The following is a 24,796-nucleotide window of genomic DNA, read 5'->3' as shown; positions in this document are numbered from 1 at the left end:
AAAGTTTAAGTTTGACAGCTCCTCCCATACATTACAGATTGTCCTTAAGGAATACCTCTGCACTCTGGGGGGTGTTGAAGCACAGTTTCGACTAATTGCCATGAATGTTTCACATGCAATGCCAGCAACTTATTCAATAGGAAGAAAAAGGCTTATCTGTTCCCTCACCACAAACTGCTTGATTACTGTGGGATTGGTTTTGGTTTTTGTTTTTGGGGTTTGGTTTTGGTTTTGGTTTTTTTTTGGTTGGTTGGTTTTGTTTAGTTTGGTTTTGGTTTTCATCCTGCAAAATCCCACAGTGTGATATTTAATTTATGAGGTATAATTAGATAAAATGCTAGTTTATAGCTCAATGGTAAATATTATATTTTTTTCACCTACTCCCCTCATTAAATTAAAATTTCCAGCAACTTAGTTTCAAGGTCTTTAATATCAAGCCAATTTTCTCCTTTCCCCTTCACCCTGGCAATTTTTTTTCTTTATATTAATGTCATTCAGGTTTATACCCCCCCACCTCCCCATCTTTTAGTGAACTCTGCCCAAGGAGTACATGCAAATACAGCTGGATTGCTCTTTGCAACAGATCGTCTTTTATACTTGTAAAATCTAAGATATACTAGTAAGATATAAGTTAATCCAAGCATTAAATATAGAACTCCATCCTTGTTATCCCTGTGAGTAGAACAGGATTTGTGCTATGGATTAGTTATATGGAATTGATATGTGATGCATCATATAATGACAGAAAAAACCCTTACTTTTTCAATTTTTTTTTTTTTTCAAAATTAAAAGGAAAAAAACCCACAACAAAACAAACAAAGAGGCTTGCTATCCTCATTTTACATCACTATTTCCACAGGCATCAGTGGAATAATCATGATTTACTTCTCTCTGTATGTGAGAGAAGAATCAAAACTTCTGACTGCTTCAGCTGTTCTTCTAAAATACAGAAGGAACCACTCATTGTCCTGGATTTGTTTGTTTTCTAGGGTTTTTGCCCAACCCCCTCCTCACCCCCCTTTTTCTCTTTCCACTTATTTTGCCAGGAATTATGTTAACATGCTGCTTCACTAGCAATTACATGATGGTGTTGTGTTGACTACTGTGGAATTCAGCATGTGCTTTCTCATGTGTCCTGGAAACCTAGCATATCCACAATCAGTAATGAATTTTAAGTTTTCAACCCTTAACATTTGAAACTAACTCTCCTAAAATCCGCAAACCTAAAGCTATTTTAAACAATTACTAAATCCAAGTGTATATTTTTTTAAGATTTCAATAAAATGTAACATTCATAGAAAAATCTCATAAATGTCAAAATTGCTATAGGCAGAAGAGAGGGGAATAGAGTATTTGCTTGATCTGCTGTAGCAATTTATAGATTTCAGGACGTGGTTTATAAGAATGCTAAATGTTCTGGAATTACAGCTGTTACTGATCAGTGATTGAGCCAGATTTGTGTTATTGCACCATGTTCTTGCTTGTACCTAGAGAGCAGTAAAGCCTCAATATAATAAAAAGCACCTGCATTTTAAATGAAATTTCAATTGAAAAACTTAACAGCCCTTCAAATTGCAGAATTTAACGCAGCCCAGTAAAGCTTAAATAACACTTTACCTCCACAGGCTGAGGGTTTTGCATTCAAGGTGACTTGATTGTGTCGCATGGTGAAATTATTTACAATTAAGGAATTTCTCTGGAGGGCTGCAGAGTATTTGCTGTTCCACAACACCTATGCAGGCATATGGTCGGTCTTTTTCAGTATTCATGGAAGCTCCTGAACCTTTATGATAATTGAATCAGTTAGAGTGCTGAGTGGAGCAAGCATAAAACCTGTTAACCTAAAGGTCAGATCTGTGCATTGTTTATTTATCAGTAGGTGAAAGAGCTAAATCGGCAGCTTCTGTCACAGTTGCAGTAAAAAATCACCTATAATATTAACAGAGAGTAGATAAATTGCAAAAAATGGATTAGAATTATAAACAGAATGAAGTAAAATATTGAATGTATAATGGGAGATGCAGTAGGGACTTACTGAGCTGTAAAATATGCAGCATTGTTATGCCCGTGCTGTTGGCTGCAATTAGTTACTAGTGCTCTAGAAAAATATCACTGAAAGCTGGAACTGAAGTTCTGTATTGATACTTAGCCATACATTTTCTCCACATAACAGCATTGATAAGATGCTTTTGAGACACAGGAGGAAAAAAGATGCAGAGCAGGAGGGAGGCAGGTTGAGAGATCAGGTGTGCTTACAGAGCAGTTTGCCTGTGAAAAGAGAGCTGTATTCATCCCTTGGATATCTGGGCCTACAGTTTCTGAAGAAATAGTCTGTTTGGTAGATTTGAGCTGCTTTTGTCATTTTGAGACTCATTTGATGAATGAGTACTGCTTGCTAATGGTGTCTTTTGGTAAGTCTGGTACCACAGACTCTTGGTAATTCGCATTTTGGTTTCTTTTCTGTTACAGAACCTGGACCTTTAGACCCACCACTTCTATTGAATGTTATGGCAAGGGCAGCAACCATCACCTGGCAGCATCCTTTAAAGCCAAATGGCATTATCACTCATTATAATATTTACCAGAATGGCCAACTGCATGCTACAGTGCTAGGAACTATATCTAATTGCACTCTACAAGACTTGCATCCTTACACAGTCTATGTGTTTCAGGTAGAAGGATGCACTTCTAAAGGATGCTCTCTTTCACCTGAGACCCCAGCAATACAGACTCTTCCAGATGCACCTGAGGATATTCCTGCTCCAGAGCTCTATTCTAATACTCCAACTTCTGTGGTCATATCCTGGCAACCACCCGCTCACCCAAATGGTTTGGTGGAAAACCTTACAATAGAAAGGAGAGTGAAAGGAACAGAACAAATATCAGCTGTGGTGACTCTCCCTCTAAGTCAGTCCATGAGCTACATTGATGAGAGCCCCGCTCTAAGCCCTTGGCAGAAATATGAATACAGAATATTGATGAGCACTCTTCATGGAGGCACGAACAGCAGTGCGTGGTCAGAAGTTACCACCAGACCATCAAGACCTGCTGGTGTTCAGCCACCTGATGCAGAAGTGCTGGGACCTCATTCCATCAAGGTGGGAATAATTCTCATTTCTTGTGGCTTTAGCACATTTTCATGTAGCAGCTGTGTCTATGAGAGATGCCTACTGGCTGAGCCAACAGATTTCCTTGCTGCAGGGGCAGTTGAACAATTAGATCCCTTTCCATTTTTTTTCTCTTACACCTGCATCAGGCATTCTACTCCCATTTATTTTCTGCCTTACTCACCTCATGTATTTTGAATATTAAACTTGCATGTTTACTTTCAAGTCCCTAATCAGATCAGAAAATGACCTGCTACCTTCTCCAAAATTTCAAGACTTCATTAAAATGCTCTGAAGTAAAAAGATTTTTTAATGTAATTATACCTTGTATATAATTATCAGGGTTTTCTGAAAGTAGCTAATGGAGAAAAAAAATGGAATTGTGGCTCTTCTGATTTACAAAAGATGGGTCTTACAGGACTACCTAGGAAGTTTTCAATTATTCACATCATTCTGTTGGGAATGAACTCTAGAGGACAGGATAACTACCATTGTTTTGGCTTGCATACAAACTTCATTCAAGGGAAATTAGTGTAACCAAACAAGAGGGATTTTTGTAGCTTAGAAGCCTCTTTTGTGTAAATACACACATGCTTCCATGGATTCAGTCTTGTACTAATGCCAAAAGTATTGGTACAGTAGCTTGCTCACCAGAGCACAAAGCAAAGGACATTTGCATAAAACTGAAGTTCATCTGTTAGATTTATTATTTTGGTATACATTTTATTTTCAAAAGGTAAAGGAAGTGGTGTTGCCAGTGTAGTCTAAATAATACAAGGGTATGCATTTAAGCAGTAAACCAATGCCGATTTTTTTTTCTTTATTCACTCATACTTTTAAGCTATAAAAAAAAGCTATTCCATTAGACAAAAAAATCCTGAGTTTTATAATTATATTTAATGTGTAAGGAAGAACATGTTACTTCCACATTAACAGCAAATGAGTTCAGTATGGTTACCATACATAATACAGTGGTTACCGTAAGAATTAATAATGATCAACCACAAGTAATTGTGATGAATTACTGTACTGGTTATTGAAGATTTGGGCAATCTACTTTCAGGACTCTGTCCTCTGTGCTTCTGTAGATCTATCTTAATATCCACCACAATTTATAGTAAAGCATTTTTCATGGATTTACCAGAAGTAGCAATGCTGAGTAAACAGTAGCCCTGGTTCAATTGCATACTTACACACATGTCCACATTTTATTGCATGAGCTTTTACACATTGACTTCAACTCTGAGCACAAAGAAGTCATTGCAACCTTTAATGCTTCACTTAATGAGACAAGGGAATAATAATTTTATACCTTACCATATTTTTTCTTTTTCCAAGTGCAGTCAACACCCAATACTAATTTTAAAAGCCTGTGAGTTGTCAGAGGTCTTGTCATTCTTTACTGGATGTATTTTATTGAGATCAGAGGTGTGTGCTCAGTTGTAATTTTACTGTCTTTTGCTCAGCTCCAAGATTAAGTATTCTACCAATACTGAAAGTCAGTTTGGTCATTAATTTCTTCTGAAACCTGAAATCTGGCAGTGCAATCTTCAGTCTGTAATAATTTGATTTCAATATGACAATGCTTTCTAACTTTCTTTTCCTTTCTTGAAGACTTCAAACACTTTTTTTCCCCTTCTTTCCCAGTCAATTATGAACATCTAAAGCTCTTTAAAGCCCTTCAATATGTGGATTGTGTGACCGTCTGTATGAGTGGTGGTCATACTTTGTGCTCTTGTAGACTCAGGTTGGTTTTTTTTCACCTGCAAACACATATTTGTTTGGCCTGTTACGGCTTATTTCTTCAAGAAGACAGCAGCTTGGAGGTTTTTATTTCCATGACTCAGTTTTAGTTTAATTATTCTCAAATATTTAGGTTAAAATATTCAAAATAATTAAAGGTGGAAGCATTGAATTGAATTGAAAAAAAGTGATTTATATATATGCCTTTGCAAAAAAACTATTATCTGCTCTTCAGCAAAAACTCTCTCTCTCTCTCTTTTTACCAAATATTGGTATCCTTTGCTGTTACAGACATAAATTCTTCTTATTTATCTAGTATTTTATTTTACTTAGTGTTGTTTAATTTGATACTCTTCATTATTGAGGGAGAGTCAGGAATAGTTTGTACAGTTCTGGTGCAGAGGGTATTCTACAGATGAGACATGATTTTGCTTCTGACTTTCTAAGATTCCAAGCCTTCTTAAAAATCTTTAAAAAGCCCTCTTAAAAATCCTGAAATCTCTATTACTTGCTCTGGACAACAAAAGATTTTTTTTTTAGCTTTTATTAATTATTAATATTATTATTAGTAATCATATATTCAAAAATGAAAATAGAGTTCTAGGTGCTGAAGAGCTCAAGGTACTTCATAACTGAAGATATTATGGAAAAGGCTTGCTGCACACAGTGGTTTCTTGCCTTCTGCTTCTTCACAGATGGGAGCACCAGAGGAAGTGACTGGGATTTCATCTTACTTATTAGTCTTCTTACAGGTCTGTCAAATGGATTAGCTTGCATATTCTGTCCCATGGTGGTGTTGTTTCCTTTTCTCTGAGTTTATGGAAAGTTCACATCAGAGTAGTAAGACTCTGAGACCATCCAGTGGGTCGTGTCATGGTGCTGAGGCTGTCTTGTGGCTGTTCTGTTCTAGGAAAATAGGAGCAGGAAAAGGTACCACTTGATTTAAAAATATGTGGGTTTTTTCCCCTGCTCTTTCAAACCAGTCAGTAGATAAGAACAGCTGCTCTGCAAACCCCTTGTGTCCCTTCAGCCCAAAAGTATGTTATTTGCACAGACAGAATGACTGTAAAGTATTGTGCAAGGTTTGCTACTTGGTGCTTGAAGTGTTTCTCTGTGTGGAAATAGAATGGATCTGGGTTGGGATTGCCTTGCATTTGTGCCTTTAAATTTTGACAAGAGTCCCAGGAAGGTACACTTACCCTCCTAAGCAGATCAAGCACTTGCAGTGCACGTTTCACCCATTGAGTGCTCAAAATTTGTGGAATCTCCTTGTGCTGTACAATGCTCTCATCTTATTCAGTGTGTATAATGGTAGCTCTTAAGCAGGGAGTGGAAAACAAGCTATCTCTTTGGGAGAGAGATTTTAATTACCTCTTGCCCTAGAGAGAACTGTCCTCCCAGGTTAGAGCAGAAAGTATTGGAAGGGCACTGTGGGAAAGATTAGCGAGAGGCTCCTTTACCAAGCCACGGTTGCAAATCAATAGAGGCTTTCAGCTGTCAGTGCAACCAATCCCTGAACCATGAGTGCAAATATTTACTTCTACTGAAAACAGAGAGCATTTAGAAAAAAAGAGAAACATATTTCCATTCCTTTATTTAGTCATAGAATCAATATAAATGATTTGAGGATGTGGAGAATTCAAAGTGCTCCAGGATAGTACTCACTGGAGTATACAGCTTATTTTCATAGAGCAAAGCTTTCACTCTGAAAGGAGGAAATATCAGCACAGCAGGTCATTCTTGGCATAAACACTCCCAATGTGTATGTGCCCCTTTAACATTTAGTCTTAATCAGAATGGACTGATATTTCTCCATAATATTTAGCTTGCTTTCTTTTTTGCAAAAGAAAGTGTTAAGCTGTCAATAATTTTTAAAGTACTCATTTCTGTGGCAGCTGCATGATATTTTTTAATATTTGCTGAATTGATAATGTTCCTGGTAGCAGAGTATACTGCTCAATAAACTGCTTTTGTGGCTGATTAAACGCCAAAGTGAAGTGGAGTTATTCTGCAACTTCAAAAGCTGTTTATTTAGTATATGCCAATGCCATGAACATTATTCCTGTTACACAAGATTTGCTATACCCTAATGTACAGAAGTATAAAAGAAATTGTTTCCTTTTCTTGTGAGGGCTGCAATTGCAGTGCTGCTTCAGTCTCACACTTCACACTGATATGACATTCAGGAATGTAGCTTGGTTGAGTGGCTTGAAAAAGAGGTGGTTTACACAGTGAACAATTATTTGAAGGAGTTCTTTGTGTAGGAAAAGCATTATGTGTCTGGGAACGATGAAGTAAATTAACTGTAGTATGCAAATTCTCCTACTTTGGCCATTTCATTTCCCTTTAGCTGCTGTGGCTGTCCCTTGAGGGCTTTGGCCTGGGGAAGACAGATGTAATCTTGATTACTGGCCTAGCTAGAGACTTGCTGATGCAAGGCCTCTCTTGCTGACTTTTTCTTCCTTGTTGGCCAGTGCCACCGATGGGGCCATTGATAAGACAAGAAGCTGCAGCCATTTCCTGTCATTCTTGGTATAATTTCTTCTCAAGACAGAAGCTGACATGAGTTGTGCTTAATTCTGATGTTTCTCTCAGGGGAAAGGATTTTTTTTTTCTTTTTGCTTCATAGATGATTATAAGAGAATGGTTTCATCTTGTTGGATGAAGTAAATACCTTACTGACATACATTTCTTATGCCACACTATTACTTCATGATAACCTCAGCTACAGAAATTTTCAACAGTGTGATTAGAAACATAGAATTATTAAGGTTGGAGAAGACCTCTAAGATCTAAGCCCAATCGTCAACCCAACACCAACTTGTCAACTTCAACATGAAGTCCACATGTTTTCTTAACACCTCCAGAGCCAGTGACTCCACCACTTCCTGGGTAGCCTGTTTCAATGCCTGACCACTCTTTCGGTAAAGGCATTTTTCCTAATATCCAATGTGAGCCTCCCCTGGTGCAACTTGAGGCCATTTCCTCTCAGCCTGTCACCAGTTATGTGGGAGAAGAAACTGACCCCCACTTCACTACAACCTCGTTTCAGGCATTTGTACAGGTCAATAAAGTCTCTCTCTCAGCCTTCTTTTCTTTAGACTAAACAATTCCATTTCCCTCAGCCCAATTCCTTGTAAGACCTTGCTTCAGACCTTAAACAACTTCATTGCTCTTCTCTGGAAATGATACAGCACCTCAGCATTCTTCTTGTAGTGAGGTGCCAGAACTAAACACAGTGTTTGAGGTGTGGCTTTATGATCATTTCATCAGGTTCTCTCCTTACATGTTCTACCTATGCTGCCTACTACAGATTAAGGGCCATGGTAATTATGCAGCACCAAACTCTCATTCTTTTAGGATTTTTAAAATTTTGCATATTGGTTTAAAATCATAACATTCATTTTCCTTGTACTATTTCTTTTCTGTATTTCCTTATGACTCCTCTGACTGAGAGAGAGTTGTAGGCATTTTAATTCTATCGTGATTCATGCTTGTTGTAGCTCTAGAGATGACAATCACTTATTTGTAGTTCACCTGCCATTCTTTTCTTTATATAGAAGAAGATGCAGCAGAGAAAGCTGGTATCTCACCCTACAGATTGAACACTATCATCAGCTTGCTGCCAACAGAACCTTCAAGAGTTTGTCTTTGCAGAAGATTATAATTTATTTTTACAGAGTGATGAACTTTTCTAGTATCTGTCTCTAAGATTTGACTACTTAACTGCATATGCAAGTGAATAAACACAAATAAGCAAGTTCCTGCTTTTATAATTGTCCTCTGTTCTTCATTAACTCAGAATCTGGACAGTGGACTGCTAAATGCCAGTTGTTTTGTAAAAAGGCTGGGACTAAAACACACAGGGGAAATAATTCAGCTGCATGGGATGGATACCACTGGCACGTTTATATAAACTGTAGTTAAGGTTTGAGTATCGTTAATGAAAAGGAAGATATTTTCTTTATCATTTTCAACTTTGTATGGAATTGTTAATCGTGCTTGTTTTGGAGTTGTTTTTTTCTCTCAGCATTAGTATCTGCTGTCTTGTGAAGTTGCTTCTGTTACAGAACATTGGATGCAATGGTAAAAGTCCATGGTCACTGAAGTCAGTGACTAACAGAGAGGTGTTTTTTGGTGTTTTGCCTTTGCAAATCAGTGTGTGACAGGGAATGAGGCTGTGAAGACTCTTCCTCTCTCCCAGGTTAAACCGCCTTGTCACTAATTTATTCTCAAAATGCTTCAGACTGCAGTTGCCTAAGAACATAATTTTGAGAACACAAGCAACCCTGGTACCTAGGCCTTGTACACTAAAGGGAGATGCAGTGAGCCCACATAGCAGCTTTTTGCTGTGGAGAAAAAAAGAGTTTGGAGTTTATTAACCAGACTTCCAGTTTTATGCAGGTATGCCTGGTGCATTGGGGAAATTGTTTAGGAGCGATCAATCCTTCTGTGAAGGTTGCCTTGTAATGCTGCTAAGGTCAGTGAGACCTTGGTTTATTTGCCACGTAAGTGCTGATTGAGCAACTTAGGATACTCCCAACATCCATAGGAACAACCTTAACTCGCACACTAGGGGTTTTCCACATTTTAGGGCTGATTTCTCACACATCTTGCTCGTTTGGTACAGATCGTATGGTGGGGTGAGCTAATTAGGGTTTAATCAGCATTATCCCTGTGCCTTTGATATAGCTTAAATACTTTAGTGTAGTAGGTGTTTAGGATCATAAATAAACATTCTTTCAGATTTTCCACTACTCAAACTAAGTGTTTTAGGAGTTTTTGAAGTAACAATCTTTCATTGCAAACTTGATCTTGCCATTCTTCTGTGGTAACACTTAGTGAAGTTTCGTGTAATTCTTGTGCAAAATGTGGGAGGATAATTATCAGTAACCTCCATCAGGATTTGGTTTTCTGGTGTGATACTGGCTCTTCATTGAATTCCAACATAATTCATGTTAAGACAGCTAAGAACTCATGAGGAGATTAATCTTGAAACTACTTTTGGGAGGGCTGGGGACTTGGTAGATGACTGTAGTCCAGTGGTTAGAATACAGGATTAGGGTTGCAGGTCTTTATTTTCAGTGTTGCTTCATTCTGATTAGTCTGGGATTTAGTCTTTTCATCTGTAAAACTGGAATAATAATACTTGCAATTTGAGACTTAGAAAGTGCTTTGAGACCAACAGTGAAAAGCTCTCAGAAGTGTATTTATTACATCCTGTTTGTAGATGTTACAATCAGTAGCTAGGAGAGATGAGAATAAAATTAAGCCAAACACTCTGATTTGAAATCTAACTGTTGAAGCCAGGTCTGAACTAGTAAAATAACTACCCATGTGCCAATTCCTCTCTTCACAAAAGTCAGAATTAAATTGCAGGGTTCCAACTGGAAAATAAAAATAAAAATTGCAAGGTTATAACTGCTTAACAGGGGAAATGGCTGATTTCTGTCTCTTTAAATTTTGTGGCAGAGAAAATAAGGTGCTTTGATCTTTAAATGACAGCTTCCAGAGTCATTACATTGAATCAGTTAATCTCTCCCAGTAGTTACCTTATTCCCTCTTCCTCCTGGGCATCCTCTTTCATGGTTTCTGTGCTGAGCTTCAAATCAATGAACAAACTGTTACTGCTTCCAACATAGCCTGTCCAGTGAGCTTTCCTGCTTTCATGCATTGCCAAACTCTTACCTCAAACCTTGGCACATCAAAGTGAAGAAGAGGTCCAGTTGTGCCACTTGCACATTAACAGGCCTGGCTCCATCATCCTGACTTAGACTGTGTGGGTCAGGCAGTCCCTTGCCTCTTGACAAGAGAGGTCTCTCAGAGATTGTGTGACCTGTTATTCATAGGGGACATATGACACATCATCTGGATGTGGTTCCTGGGGACATGGTTTAGTGGTGGGTCATCAAAAGCAGGGTAATAGGGTTAGGATGAGGTTGGACTTGATAATCTTGAAGGTCTTTTCCAGCCTGAGCAATTCTATGATTCTATGATTTTATGCAATGCAAAGCAGGTTAAGTGACCCAGCAAGTCAAGTGACTGTGAGTATCCTTGGTCATCCCTTTATCTAGTTTTACAAAAAAACTTAAACAGAGCGATAACTGATCTACATTATCTTTGTGTAGCATATCCATGCCCAGAAAAAATGAAGTTGCATTTTGTGTTTTTGCACTGCTGATTGAATAGTCTTTGTGTTCAGCTTGGTTTTAATTTCTCTTAAAAAAACCCCATTGAGTAATTTCCCAATGTAAACCCCAGGAAGCATCTATGTTATGAACAGTGTGAGGTATTTTATCTGCTAGTGCACAGCAAATGCTGTGAAGAAACACCTGGGAGTTTTTTCAGGTTTTACCAGCTCGTGCACATGCTGTATAAAACTCAGAAACTGAGGTACTACAGCAGCATCTGTTCTCTAGCCCATGTTATTAATCTCTTCCTTTATTCTGAAGGGGTTTCAGTATATGGTGAATCTTGTGCAAGTTCTATTAAAGTAATATTGTGGGTTTAGGCATAAAAATTAGGCATCTAAAATGTAATTAAAAAATAGCTGCTCCTCTCTTCCAGGAAATAGAACAAGATTTGGTACAAGGTGAATGTGTTTAGACAATTTTCTCTTCTGAGAGTGTAATACCAGGAATTTTCCAAAGCATTTGACATATAGCTCTTTCATTAGAAACCACCTTGCATTAAGCAACAAGTAAGAAGGCTTTTTTTCCCAGGTAATGACAGATTTGCTGTATTATTCTTCCTTAAAAAAAGACCTTGAATAGATTATCTCTAGTCACACTTCACAGAGGCAGAATTGGTATAGGTGTTAGACCTTTAAAAAATGGCGTAATTATGGTTGCAGAAATGGGTGTTTTACTTTAGTGTGTTGTACCTTAAAGTCTTCTCTGCTTCTTTCAGCAACTTCAAAGGTGTGTGCCTGAACACAAAAATGAGCCATGAACATTCCCTTCTTCCTTTGACCCATACAGTGCATCCAGTGCGTTCAGTATGGTAGCAACACAAAGGATTTGGATTTGAAATTCCACTGGAAGTTTATTGACCTTAATGCTTTCTACCTGCATTTGAAAACAACATTTTCTGTTGCCTGTACTAATCATCCATTCTTCTCTGCTTCCTAAGCTTATGGCTAGATTACATGAACTACTTCAAAATGAGAAATTTGCTCAATGTTTGTGAGAATGCTATAGAATTGATCCCTACTTTTCTGAAATTTTCCAGTGTTATCAATAGTGTTTTCTTTATTGGTTTGACTGTGATTTGGGGGCAGAAGTAACAAAAATCTGAATACAGTATTTGATTACTAGCCAGAACTAAGCCTTTCCTATGTGGGCACCAGTAATCTTGTTTGTGTTGTCTTTACTCACCCTGTTTCTAATTCTCTGTTTAATAGTATTCCAGATTCTGTTATCAAAATCCTTCAGCTTTCTCCAGTACTTTGCTGCCAGGTTTCTTACAAGTCAGATGGCCTAAGAGGTCCTTCTTTACCTAAAATGTAACATTTCCTAATCCCCAAGGGTGCTTTAAAAATCATTTTATAAATCAAGCTTCTCTGTTTCCATGACTGTGAGTAATTGTGCCTGTACCTTTTTAAAGATACTTTGAAGGCTGGAGAGAATTAAGGAAAATATTCAAGTATTTTGCTATTATTATTTAACACCAGTATTATCTTTGTTCATTTTATTGTGCACATACAGTCATGCAGGTATTCTCCATTTCTGTCTTCTTTGCAATGTTGGATTCAATCTTTAATAATCCCATGCCTGGGAGGAAAAGAGAGCGCCATATTGTTGTAGATGTGTGGATCAATGGCATGGAAAATAGTCCCAGGGTGAACAAAGCAGAGCTGGTATTATTCCAACACTGGGACTTCTAGAGGAAGAAGAACTGATAGGTTCTCTTACACTACCTTTATGAAACTTTGAGATTTTGAGTACAGTGACATGTCTTCCTTGTGTCAGTCTAAAGTCCCCTCTGTCATGATACTTTGGCAAAAAGCCTTAAAAAAGAAGTGAGAACATCCTGGCACTTTGTGGTACAATGATTTGAGTATCAGTACTCACTGGAACTGTTAAAAATAGATACAGATATGAATATACATTAAAAAAGAAAAAATTAAAAAAGCTCAGCCACATAACCTCAGTTTCATAAGGGTAAAAATACATTAGGTGTGGCAGTATATATAAATATAACATGATTTATGTGTGAATTTTTTTTTTTTATTTTTTTTTTTTAGGTAAAGTTTTCTCAGTGTAATTCAATCATTCTAAAAATGGAATATTATACCTCTTTTGTGTCTAAGCAGTGTAATTTATTACTGAAAAATGCAAGGGAAAAAAATGCATATTTCATCATATGGAGAATGTGGATGCATCATCCTTCTCATCAGGGCTAAGACATTTACACATTTCTGAAAATTGTGCAAAAACAAATAAAATTTCTTTTTTATCTGCACTAATAGATGAGCACACCAGGCAACATACCATAAAAAAATAAATAACTGTTAGTTATAGTTATGATAATTAGCATATTTTCGCTAATACATCTGAACATCTCACAGAAGTTTGAGTGAAGTGGAGCATCCACGTTTTACTTATGCAATTAAATAGTAGCTACAACCATTACTGCAACCCTCACTGAAATTAAAGGTTAGATGTCTAACTGATGCAACTTTAAAAATCAAATTTCAGTTACCTGGGAAATGTTATACACAAAATCTGTCTTGATAGAGAAAGAAACGCATATCTTGAGATCACATTTGTGTCTATTTGTACCATGTTGTATCTGTGTTTTTACATTCTGACTGAAAAACTTCTGTTATTTAATGGTTTTCTTTGTCTTCCTTCAGGTCTCATGGAAACCTCCTCTGATACAGAATGGTGAAATCCTTAACTATGAGATCCGTATGCCTGATCCACGAATTGTCATTACTGGGAATACTTCATCAGCATTAAGTCATTTGGTGACTAATCTTATACCCTATACCAACTATTCAGTCACTATAATAGCTTGTTCTGGAGGTGATGGCTTTTTAGGAGGCTGCACAGAGAGCTTGCCTACCAGTGTGACTACACCTTCTACAGTTCCTCAGAGTGTTAGTCCCTTGGCTGTGACTCCAATCAGTGAGTCTTTCATTGCCATTTCTTGGCAGCCACCACTAAGGCCAAATGGTCCTCATCTGAGGTAAGCTCTTAGTTGCAACTGGAATAGCAGTTTTCCTTACCTAAATCAGACATAGAAAATTCTAGGCAATGTAAACTTTATTATATGATATCTTCAGATTTAACTTTTTGAAGTTTCTCTTTAGAGTTCAGGAATCTATGAGTGGACCCGTGGAAAGTGGGTATGACCACAAGCAGATAGGAGGGTGAGCCTTGAATTGTTTTGAACTTCTGAGGATTCTGGATTATTTAAAACAAGTGTGGTGTCTGTCCTGTGGCATTTACTTTGCAGGACCCATTTGGGGCAGCTCTCGTTCTTCCAGATAGTTCTGTCTGAAAAGTCAGAAAGATCAAGCTCAGGGTATTTGCAAAGTCATAACTGGTTTGGACTGCAGCATCAGCCACATTTTAGTAGTCAATTCAGCTAACATCATTTACCAAAAAAATGACAAGCAAAGCATGAGATCTCTGTGACCATAACTATGTAACATATTAAATATTCTCTGTACTCTCTGGGGATTATCATACATAAAGTGTCTGTAACTGATTAATACATTGAAAATGAGAGAGTGAATGAAGAAAAGGGAGATTAAAGTGCTACAAGTTTGGTAGTAGAGCAAAAAAATAGGAAATGCAAGAAAGTGGAGGATGTAGCCAGTTGGATTTCACCACAGGAGCAAGAGAAAGGTGTCACTTTGGCATTTGTCTAAAGTGACAGGATGTGGGAATCTTGATTTGAATCTGCTAATTACCGAGTGTGCATATACATTAAAAAATATATATATTTGAGTGCATGAAGATTTATAAAGACAAATGTCTTATATACACATGATAAAATGTGAAATGAATCTTTCATTCCAGTGCTTTAACATGTTGGGAAACATTGTGTATGGGATTATATCTCTGTACTCCATATGTCCAGGATTGCAGCTCTCTTCTAGGTACACTGATGGGTTCAATAATTATCATGTAATGCTGTTTCAGTCGCATATGTTAATGCAGCACAGTAGCTTGACTCTTTTTTCAGGCTTAATTAGGACACATGAAACTGAATGGAATGATGATTGCTTTGAAAAAAAAGTAAAAAAAAGTAAAATCTGAAGTTTTTGAAAATCAGTCCATTATTCTGGGCTTAACTACATGACCATTTTACCATAGATTATTAAAGTAAGTCAGAACAACCTACATCTGCAGATTTCATTTTCTTCATGGTGTGCCATGCTGCCCTCAACAAGAATAACCACTGAAGCAGCTGCTCTGTACAGCATGATGGAGCAAGAAGTCTGCACCAAGCAGAGCAACAGCAGCAGCTGCCAGTGGGGGTGGTTTACACATGATCACTATTCAGTATTAAAAAAGATTTGATATTTTTCATGTCTTCTCTATGAAATATATTGGACAGAACATGCCAAAAAATTGGCATTCCTACTAAAACAGTAAGGATCTGTTTTCATGTTCTGTTGACACTGACAAACCACTCATGTAAGAGCTGTTCTTTGGCTATAAAGTCATCTGAATGTTCCCATAGAGTTGGAGTTTATTTAGGTTTTAATATTTAATTTTTGAGACTGTACTCCAAACTTCTGGAGTAGTTTGGTTTGGTGTCATTGAGGTCAGTGGCACAATGCTTGTTTGTGTCTGTTGAGGATTATTCCCTGAAGTCTAGGGTGAAAGTTGCTGGAAGGCATACACGTACATACTGCCTGCCATGAAGTCTCATGGAAGAGACTCTTGTGAAGTCTCTCTTGTAAGAGAGCTTCTCAGTTAGTTTCTGGCTTTGAATCAATCCAGAATCACTGTATGCAGTAACTAATACCCTCTTAATTCAGGGTCTCAAATCTGGAATGGTATTGTCCAACATTTCCTCATCAGATTTCAGGTGATCTTAGCCTAAAAATATATAGGTATCAAGTTACACATAGAGACAGTAGTCACAAAGACCCACACCAAGGCATTCCACAGAATTCTTAAATGCAGAAGGAAACATTTTGACAAATCATAGAATGGCTAGGGTTGGAAGGTTTAAAGATCATCTAGTTCCAACCCTCCTGCCATGGGCAGGAATACCTACCAATAAATCAGGTTGCTCAAAACCCCATCCAACCTGTCCTTGAACAGTTCCAGGGAGGGAGCAGCCACAACTTCCCTAAGCAACCTGTTCCAGCATCTCACCGTACTTATGGGAAAGAATTTTTCCCAGTGTCTAATCTAAGTCTCCCCTCTTTGAGTTTTAAACCATTGCCCCTTGTGCTCTTTTTACACATCCATGCAAAAAGTCCTACCCCAGCTTTCTTGTAGGCCTACTTCAGGTATTGGAAAGCTGGCTATAAGGTCGCCTTGGAGCCTCCTTTCTTCTAGGCTGAACAACAACAACAAGTGCTTAAAATGAGTGTCTCTGAGATCTGCCTGAATATCTACATAAATTTGGCTGTAATTTCACAGTGCTACCTTTCCAAAATGAGGGGCAGAGAAAGGGTCACACAGCAGTGCTTTAGAAAATCAGGTTGCATATTTAAGTGAATATGTTTGTGTGGTCCTTTGTTGCTGGGCATCCATGGAAACACTGTTGCAACTATAGTTTCATTAAAACTGACACCATTTTATAGTGGTTCTATAACTGATAGGAAGTGTACAAACATCTGGTGTCTTAAAAAAGAACCATCAAATTGAAACAGAAATCCTATCTAAAAATTCCTATGAAATGTAATAATGATAATCATGGCTTGGTTTTATAAATGAAGATTTAAGAAGGGCTTTCCCCATGCTTGCTGCAAGTGCGCTGATGGCTGATAAGGCCAATGCAAGACAGGCAGTGTAGTTGCAGAAGGCAGAGCAGAAAGGCTCCTGTGAGGGGACAGCCAAGGCATGGTTCTTTCTGTGCTGTCTCTTCTTCTCAACACTGATTCTCTGTGTGTTCTCAAAGGAAGCAGTGGCTTTACTGATGTTGTGTCTCCATGTGTCCCAACTGGAGGCCAGAGTGGATCACTGATGGCAGTCAGTATGGCCAAAGCTGAGGAATTGTTTCAGGGAGTCCTTATATCTCCTCTTTGGGGCTTCTCTGGTGTGGCAGCTGGTGGCAAGTTTACCATAGAGCACAGTCTTAGGGAGGTGGTGATCCTCCACCCTGGAGATGTGCCCTGCCCAGGGCAGCTGTGTCAGTACAATGGCCTCAGTACTGGTGACCCCTGCCTGTTCGAGGACAGGAGCATTGGTCACGCATTCAGTCCAGTGGATGTTTAGGGTTGTATGAAGGCAGCACTGATGGAAGCATTCAAGGAGCTGCAGGTGGTGGCAGTAGATGACCCGTGATTCAGAGCCATATAAAAGAGTAGACTGTACAGTGGCTCTGTAGACAGTAATCTTTGTACTTTTCTTCAGGTGTTTGTTGCTCCAGACTCTTTCAAGTAGTCTTCCGAATACTTTGTATGCCTTTGCTAATTTGTTTATTTCTTTGTCAATCTTGGAGTCTGAGGAAATAATGCATCCCAGATAACTGAACTGCTGGACTGTCTTAAGCTCTGATTCACCTATAGTGATGTAGGGATGATGGAAGTCTTCTTGTGGTGTAGTCTGGCAGAGAACTGTCTTCTTCAAGTTGACTTCCAGCCCAAAAAGATCTGCAGCTTCTGCAAAGCAGAGCTGCTTCTGTGTGAGCAATAAGGGCAGCATCATCAGCAAAAAGCAAACTCTGGGACATGGTGATTTAGGATCTTGGTGTGGGCCTCCAGGTATGATACTAGATGTAAATGCCATTTTCTTCATCGAGGTCTGCCATGGCTCTCTGGAGCATTGTGCCGGAGAAGATTGTGAATAGAGTGGGTGTGAGAACGCAGCCTTGTTTCACACCGTTGATTACTGGGAAGGATTCAGAGACTGCGTCGCCATATCTGAGTTGTCCCTGCTGATCCTCATGTAGCAGGATGATCATTCTGAGGAACTCTGGGGGGAATATCCTAATCATTCCAAGATTTGCCACAGGCCCTTTCTACTCACAGTGTCAAAAGCTTTAATGAGGTCAATGTATGTCATATAAAGACCTTTGTTCTGTTTCCTACACTTGCAGTTGTCTGAGAGCAAATATCATGTCTTTGGTAGTCCTATTGGCTCTGAAACCACACTGGCTTTCAGGTAGAACTTCCTCTGCTATAGCAGGTACTAATCTGTTTAAAAGTATTCTTGCAAGAATTTTTCCGGCAATGGAGAGCAGAGTTATAACTCCGTAGTTGGAGCAGTTTGACTTTTCTCCTTTCTTCTTGTACAAGGTGATGATGACTGCATCATGGAGATCTGGTGGTAATTTATACTGTTCCCAACCACTCACAAGGAGCTCATGAAATTCCATACTTCAGATGGGATTCCATCAACCCCAGCTGCCTTGCCAATTTTCAGTTGCTGTATGGCCTTAAGAGTCTCTCCCAAAATAGGGACTATGTCCAATTGGGTTTTCACCGGTGGCTGTGTAATGTGCTGAATTGTTGAGCCTTGCACTACACGGCTGGCACTGAAGAGAGTCTGAAAATGTTCAGACCATCAGTTCAGGATGGTGGTTTTTTCTGTCAGAAGCATTTGGCCATCTACACTGAGTAGGGGGCTTTGAACCTGGTCTGTGGGTTAATACAATGCTTCGGCTCTTCATAGAGCTCTCTGTGGTCACCTGTAACTGCACATAGTTCAGTCTTTTCTGCTAAGTTGACCCACCACTTGTTCTGAATGTCTGTAAGTTTCTGTTGGAGCTTACTGCATGCAAGATGAAAGGCTACTTTTCTTACATGGCAAGGTGGCTGAGGCAGGTGTGCTTGGTGAGCAGTTCTCTTTTTTTTCAAAAATTCTTGGATCTCTTGGTTGTTTTCATCAAACCAATCATTGATTTTCTTTGAGGAGAACCCTAGGGATTCTTTAGAGGACTGCAGGATGCTATTTTTAATGCGTTGCCAAAGCGCTTCAGGAGAGGGATCTATGGGATGATCTAAAAGTCTAGCTTGAAAGTTTACCTAGAAGCTGTTTTTCACTCTATCTTTTTGAAGATCATTAAGTTTGAGCCTTCTCCTTGGGATGCCACCCCTCTTGGGTTTGGGCTTAAAGTAGAGGGTAAATTTACATTGTACAAGGTGGTGGTCTGTATGACATTTTGCACTGGGCGTTGCTTGGGTATGACTGATATTGCCAACATTTCTCTGCCTCACTTAGACAGTTAATGAGATGCCAGTGTTTGGATCAAGGATGCATCCACGTTGTCTTCAGGCTGTCTTTCTGTTGGAAGATAGTGTTGGTAATGGTGAGCTGCTGCTCAGCACAGAACTCTAGCAGGAAATGTCCATTGTCACTACAGTTTCCAAGAACATGTTTGCCTAGTACTACTTTCCAAGCTTCATAGTTCTTTCCTACTCTGGCGTTGAAGTCACCAAGGATTATGATCTTATCACGTGCAGGAGCCTTTTGGGTGAGGTGACACAGGTTGGTGTAGAATTTGACATTTTCTTCATGGTCAGCTTGGAGAGTTGGGGCATAAATACCAAAGAGAACAACATGTTGCTTGTTTTGTAGTGGAAACAATGTGATCGGAAAGACCCATCAGCAAATTTTTCAAGTTTGGAGGCGGTGGAGTTCTTAATCATGAAGCCAACTCCTGAGAGGTGTCTTTCAGTTTTGGGTTTGCCTGACCAATAGAGTGTGTAACCACACCATGTTCTTTAAGACTACCTTCCTCATGAAGAAGAAATTCACTGAGAGCAGCAATGTCTATGTTAAGCCATGACAGTTCATGAGCAATTAGAGCAGATCAATGCTCAGGACGCCCACTGCCCGCTGTATCAAGCATGGTTCCGATGTTCCAACATTCGTGTCAATCTGAACACACCTTTAGAGGCAGATGTATGCCTTTGACTCTTTGTCTTTGTTCAACTGCATCAGAACATGCCTGCTGACTGCAGTATAGGCGACTGGGTGGGGAGTGGAGATGAGATTTGGTTAGGCCACCTTTTCTAGGCCCCCCTCCATGTGGAGCAAGCAGTGCTCTCCTTGAAAAAGACTGCTTGGTCACTCAAGATAATGAGTAATAGTCCTAAAGGTTTTTAACATCTCTATGTAGTTCTGTTTCATTTGAAGTGTAGTTTTCTGTGTAATCATTAGAATCATTAGGAAATGCAAAGACGTTATCATCTTTAGTTTGTATAACTATGAAGTGATTTAATCTTGGTAAATTCCATTAAGGTTTTGGGTAAAAGATGACATAAAGGGGATTGATGCAGATTGGGTGTGAGGCAGTGGAAGATGGGCTTTAGCTACCTGGCTGTTTAGAACTGAGATAAGAATACAGCTTCAGATCTCAGTTAAAACCAGCATGAAATAGTTTGATCTTTCAAGTTCACATCATGAATGCCTGCCCAAATACAAAAGTGACTTGCTAAGGTCTACAGATGGAACAGTTAACTCATTCTACACCTGTTTTTCTCCTGTATTTTACACTGTGGTTATTTGCAAACACGTTATACACAAGTGCACATTTAAGTTACTGCAACCAGTAAAATAGGAATAGCATTGTTATGTGTTTCAGCAAATTTGCAAGAGAGAGACATTGTCATATCATATTCTGTAGCCGTTTGTGCATATCAAATGGCATAAATCAAGTCTGTATGAGATACTGTTACTAACTATTTGAATTTGATCTTCATAGCATTTCCAGAAAGCTTAAAATCTGTGATCATTAAATATACTAATTCTTTCAAATAGAAGTTCTTCCATTTACATTTTTCAGAGTAGTTTTTTTTAAGTAATTTATTGGTTTAAATCATTAAACATTAAAAAGAATATCAATCTCGGAAAGTTTACAGCTGTAAAAACAAAATAATGTGGTTCCTTAAAAAAAAAAACCAAACCTGGTTTGTTTTTTTTTTTTTTGTGTAATAACATTAGTTGAGATAATCCTGGTGTTCTGCTTGTCTTTTGTGTTAGATATGAGCTCCTGAGACGTAAAATCCAGCAACCACTTGCATCAAATCCCCCTGAAGATTTAAATCTGTGGCACAATATTTACTCAGGAACTCAGTGGTTTTATGAAGATAAGGGTCTTAGCAGGTGAGATTACAAAAACTATAAAAACAAATGCTGGCATTTTGTATAGTGTATGTTTAATAGTTCAAAATATTTCTTGTGTCTTTATGTAGTGAACATATTAATTATGTAATGAAATATTTTTGTAATCATCTTTGGTATTAATCGTTCTAATATGCAGGGATTTATTATTAGTGTTTCTTGACTCGTGCATTGTTTTGCTCTGGAAAACAAATGAAAATAAATATCTTCTGAAATTTTTGCATTAATATGCTCATGCGATCAAACGATTTAGGTTTATGTGTACATCTGATCTTGATTTGTGTGATGGCAAAGTTATAGCACAGGCAGAATGAGTGTTTCAGTGGTTCTGGCTCAAAACCATTTGAAACTTGGTTTCAACATTGTTTTTCTTACCTGGTTTTAAAATGCAAACTAAAAACTCTAAGATCTCCAAAAGCAAGGAGAGGATTTATCACACTCTAAGCAGATCTAATTTAGGGGCAGATGGTTCTGCCTTCACTGTAGTGAAATGCAGATTGTTAAGAGTCAGGAAATGAAGGATAGGCTCTATTTGCTGGTGGCATAGAGCAATGCATTTGTTCCTCATCAGCCTTAGTTTCTGCACCTCAAAGTCAAGGGTACCAAGCAAACATACACATTAAGAACCTGTAATGGAAGACTGAACATGGGTTCCGTTTTTTGTACGTCAAGTCTTGGGAAGATGTTCATGGATGGTTTCAGAATGTGTGTGTTCTCTGTGCTTGTGTGTTGGCGTGCTTTATGAGTCCTGCATGTTGGTCATTGCCTCTCAAATATCTGTACGCTGCCTCCACTTACTTTGATAAAAGCTGTGTGAGCATCACCCCTGAGCATGATCTGAGCCAGCACAATGTGACCTCTGCTCCAGACTTCTGTATAGACTAAACCATGCCAAGGGCTACTGCCTCTGGCTTGTCACTGCCTACTTGCTGAAAGTCACACCTCACTTTCATGCATTGCAATAGCTTGTTGGGGAACTGTTCTTTTACTCAGACCTGCCCAAGTGTCCATTTCTTCCTTCAACAGTGTTTGAAATTCCACATAGTTTGAAATTCCTTTGGTTTCAGTTCAGCTCATTTCAGCAGCACTGATGTGTGCAGCAGTTACATTAAGAGTTCAGAGGGGGCAATAAATTTTGACTGGGTCTCAGTGACAAGCCATTAGGCACAATGGCCTTTTGGGTTGAATCAGCTATGGCCAGAAAAGTGTGCCTAATCCTCAGATACACCTGAATGCTTCTTTTGGGAAGGGTTCTACAACCTGCAGCTATGTTTTGGCAGTCAACAAGTCAGGACAAGCATGTGGTTGGAGATGCTGGGGAGAGATGAAAACCTTATTTTTCACAGAAAGAAAATCCACATATCAGGATCTGTTTTCATTTGTGTAATGTTCTAAGCATGTTTCAGAATTTGTGATTTTTAATTATATTTCTGCCAGAAGTCTGTTTTCACAATGATTTTTTTTTTCAGATAGCTTTTTCATTTCTGTTAGGCTAATCCAAATTTCTTTTGCTCTCATTGTTGGCAATATGGATTGAAAAATGAATCTCATATTCTCATTGTTACATTGCAAGTACAGATTTCATTTTTATTTGATTGCACGTACTACAATGTACAAGAGAATACTAGGTGTTTACAAACCACAGAAAGTACAGACAGAGAAATAAGATTTGTTATTAAATTGTCACTGTTCTTGTACAATGCTTATTGTAACAGTTGAAGCTAGTGAGCTCCAATTAGTTTGCTTATTTCTTAATTATACTGCTAAAGCTTAGCTCTTCTCAAGTTCAGACTTTATGGTTGTATATAGAATGCTATAGTAAAGCAGGAAAAAAGTAAATAAACTATCTGTATGACTTTTTATTTGTAGAGAATATCTAAATATTAGGCATTTCCAAAGATTTTAAATGTTCCTTCATTGTGTTTGTAGTTATCCCAAAGTGCTGCAGTGAAAATTTTAGCAAGATGGTCCTGTGTTTATCTGATCATGCATTTTTGTGTGTGTGTGTGGAGTTTAATTATTAAATTAACTTTAAAATAATGAAATCACCCTTAGAATACATTCATTTGATATAGAGAAGTTAATATATTTCATATAGAGAAGAAATTATGGAGTAATGGTTGCTTGGTTTGCTCAATATACACAAAGTATTTAGTAAAACTGTGTTGGTTGAATATACACAGTTCTGAAGAATATTACTTTATTAAATGAGTTTGCATTCCTAGGCACTTTTGGTTTTTGATGTTTTCATATTGGGAGAGTCCTGGCTGTGTGGTGAATCACTTCTACAAATGAGATGCTGCAAGTTAAAATCAATGGCTTTCCCAAAAGAGGAAAAAACCTCATTTGATTAAATTCTGATCCAAGTTTTGGCAGGTTGCCACTGCTGTAATTACGTATTGAATTGAGCTGTAATCTCTCAACACCTCAGAAGCTGCAACTATGAAGAAGTGAAATAATGTGTTTTATTTTTGTTACCACATTAATGGCACTGAATTATTTCTAAAAAAATAGCCACCTCTTATGGAGTCTTCATTGGTGCAAACAATGCAGCTGCTGGAGAGGGAGGGAAGAAACCGCAAAACTTTGGCTCAGGCAAAAAGTTTACAACAAATGTTTTCTCCATCTGCTTTTTTGTGCCCATTTAATTATTTTTAAAATGTCTTAGGTACACAACATACGAGTACAAGCTCATAGTGCACAACGAGGTAGGATATACATCAAGTGAAGAAGTGAGAGCTACTACATTAGCAGGATTACCAGAGAAAGGAAGTACCCTCATTGCACGTGCTGTTAATCATACTGCTGTAGAAGTGGAATGGTCAAAACCAAGTAAGTGTGGTTAGTGTTTATTCCAGTAACTAGATGTTAACCTGCCATCACTTATGTTGGTCTGCCTTGCTCTCATAGGAAAAGCAGCCCTTGTCTTGATTTATAATATACCTAAGTGTCCTTGAAAGGGAAGGAAAGAAATAGGAAGAAAAATGAGCACATTTTTGCTATTTTTCACTCAGGTTTGCATTTATTATATGCTATTTCTGCAGAATAAGAATGGTGAAAGGGAAGAAAGAGTTAATGCAAAGTCACAAAAGTGATAAAGTAGTAGTATACAAAATACTGTTGTCTATGTGGTATATTTCATATCTTTGTATGAAAATTAACATATACATTCCTTCAGGATAAGAGGATCCCCCTTCTATTTCTTTTCACTCTGCTCCTTGAAATGAATTTAGCCAGTTTCTCTAGTTGGTTTGCTAATATAGCAGTAGGGAATTTCTTCATGACTTACATGCAAATGATTCTATAACGACTGGGTGCTGCATTGCAACAAATTTAGTCTCTTTATTTTATAATTGCATGCCTGAAGTTAGCATGCTTATAAAAACTGACAAATGTAATAGATCTTAAGCAGCTCACTGAAGTTTCATTACCTTAGTAATATAAACCCCTGACCTTCTAGATGCAGACAATGCAATCTGCTTTTATTTTCATTCATTTGTTAGAATTTTTCTTCATATATGTTTGTGAATGCAAAGGTTAAACACCAAGACAGGGCTATTTGTTATTTGAAAACTGGATCATATATTATTACTTATGCTGCTCTGAGCATGTTAACTATTTTATATGCCTATGTTTCATTTTTTCATAATAATACTTTTGTAACTATTTTTTGTTGTCTTTGGG

The 24,796-nt window shown here is 38.1% G+C and overlaps 1 protein-coding gene across 1 annotated transcript in view; it reads left to right on the top strand.

Moving 5' to 3' along the window:
• The window catches only part of USH2A (usherin), a 387,112-nt gene that overhangs the window by 251,600 nt on the left and 110,716 nt on the right, over nt 1-24,796 (top strand). The window contains exons 41-44 of the mRNA XM_008496570.2: nt 2,470-3,098; nt 13,708-14,042; nt 20,972-21,094; nt 23,781-23,944. Of these exons, the coding sequence (XP_008494792.2) occupies nt 2,470-3,098; nt 13,708-14,042; nt 20,972-21,094; nt 23,781-23,944 (1,251 nt within the window). The remainder of the gene's footprint in view (nt 1-2,469; nt 3,099-13,707; nt 14,043-20,971; nt 21,095-23,780; nt 23,945-24,796) is intronic.

This window comes from Calypte anna, chromosome 3 (assembly GCF_003957555.1).
Source record: "Calypte anna isolate BGI_N300 chromosome 3, bCalAnn1_v1.p, whole genome shotgun sequence".
NCBI classification, from domain to species: domain Eukaryota; kingdom Metazoa; phylum Chordata; class Aves; order Apodiformes; family Trochilidae; genus Calypte; species Calypte anna.
The sequence above is the reverse complement of the archived record's forward strand: the minus strand, read 5'-3'. Positions and strand labels throughout refer to the sequence as shown.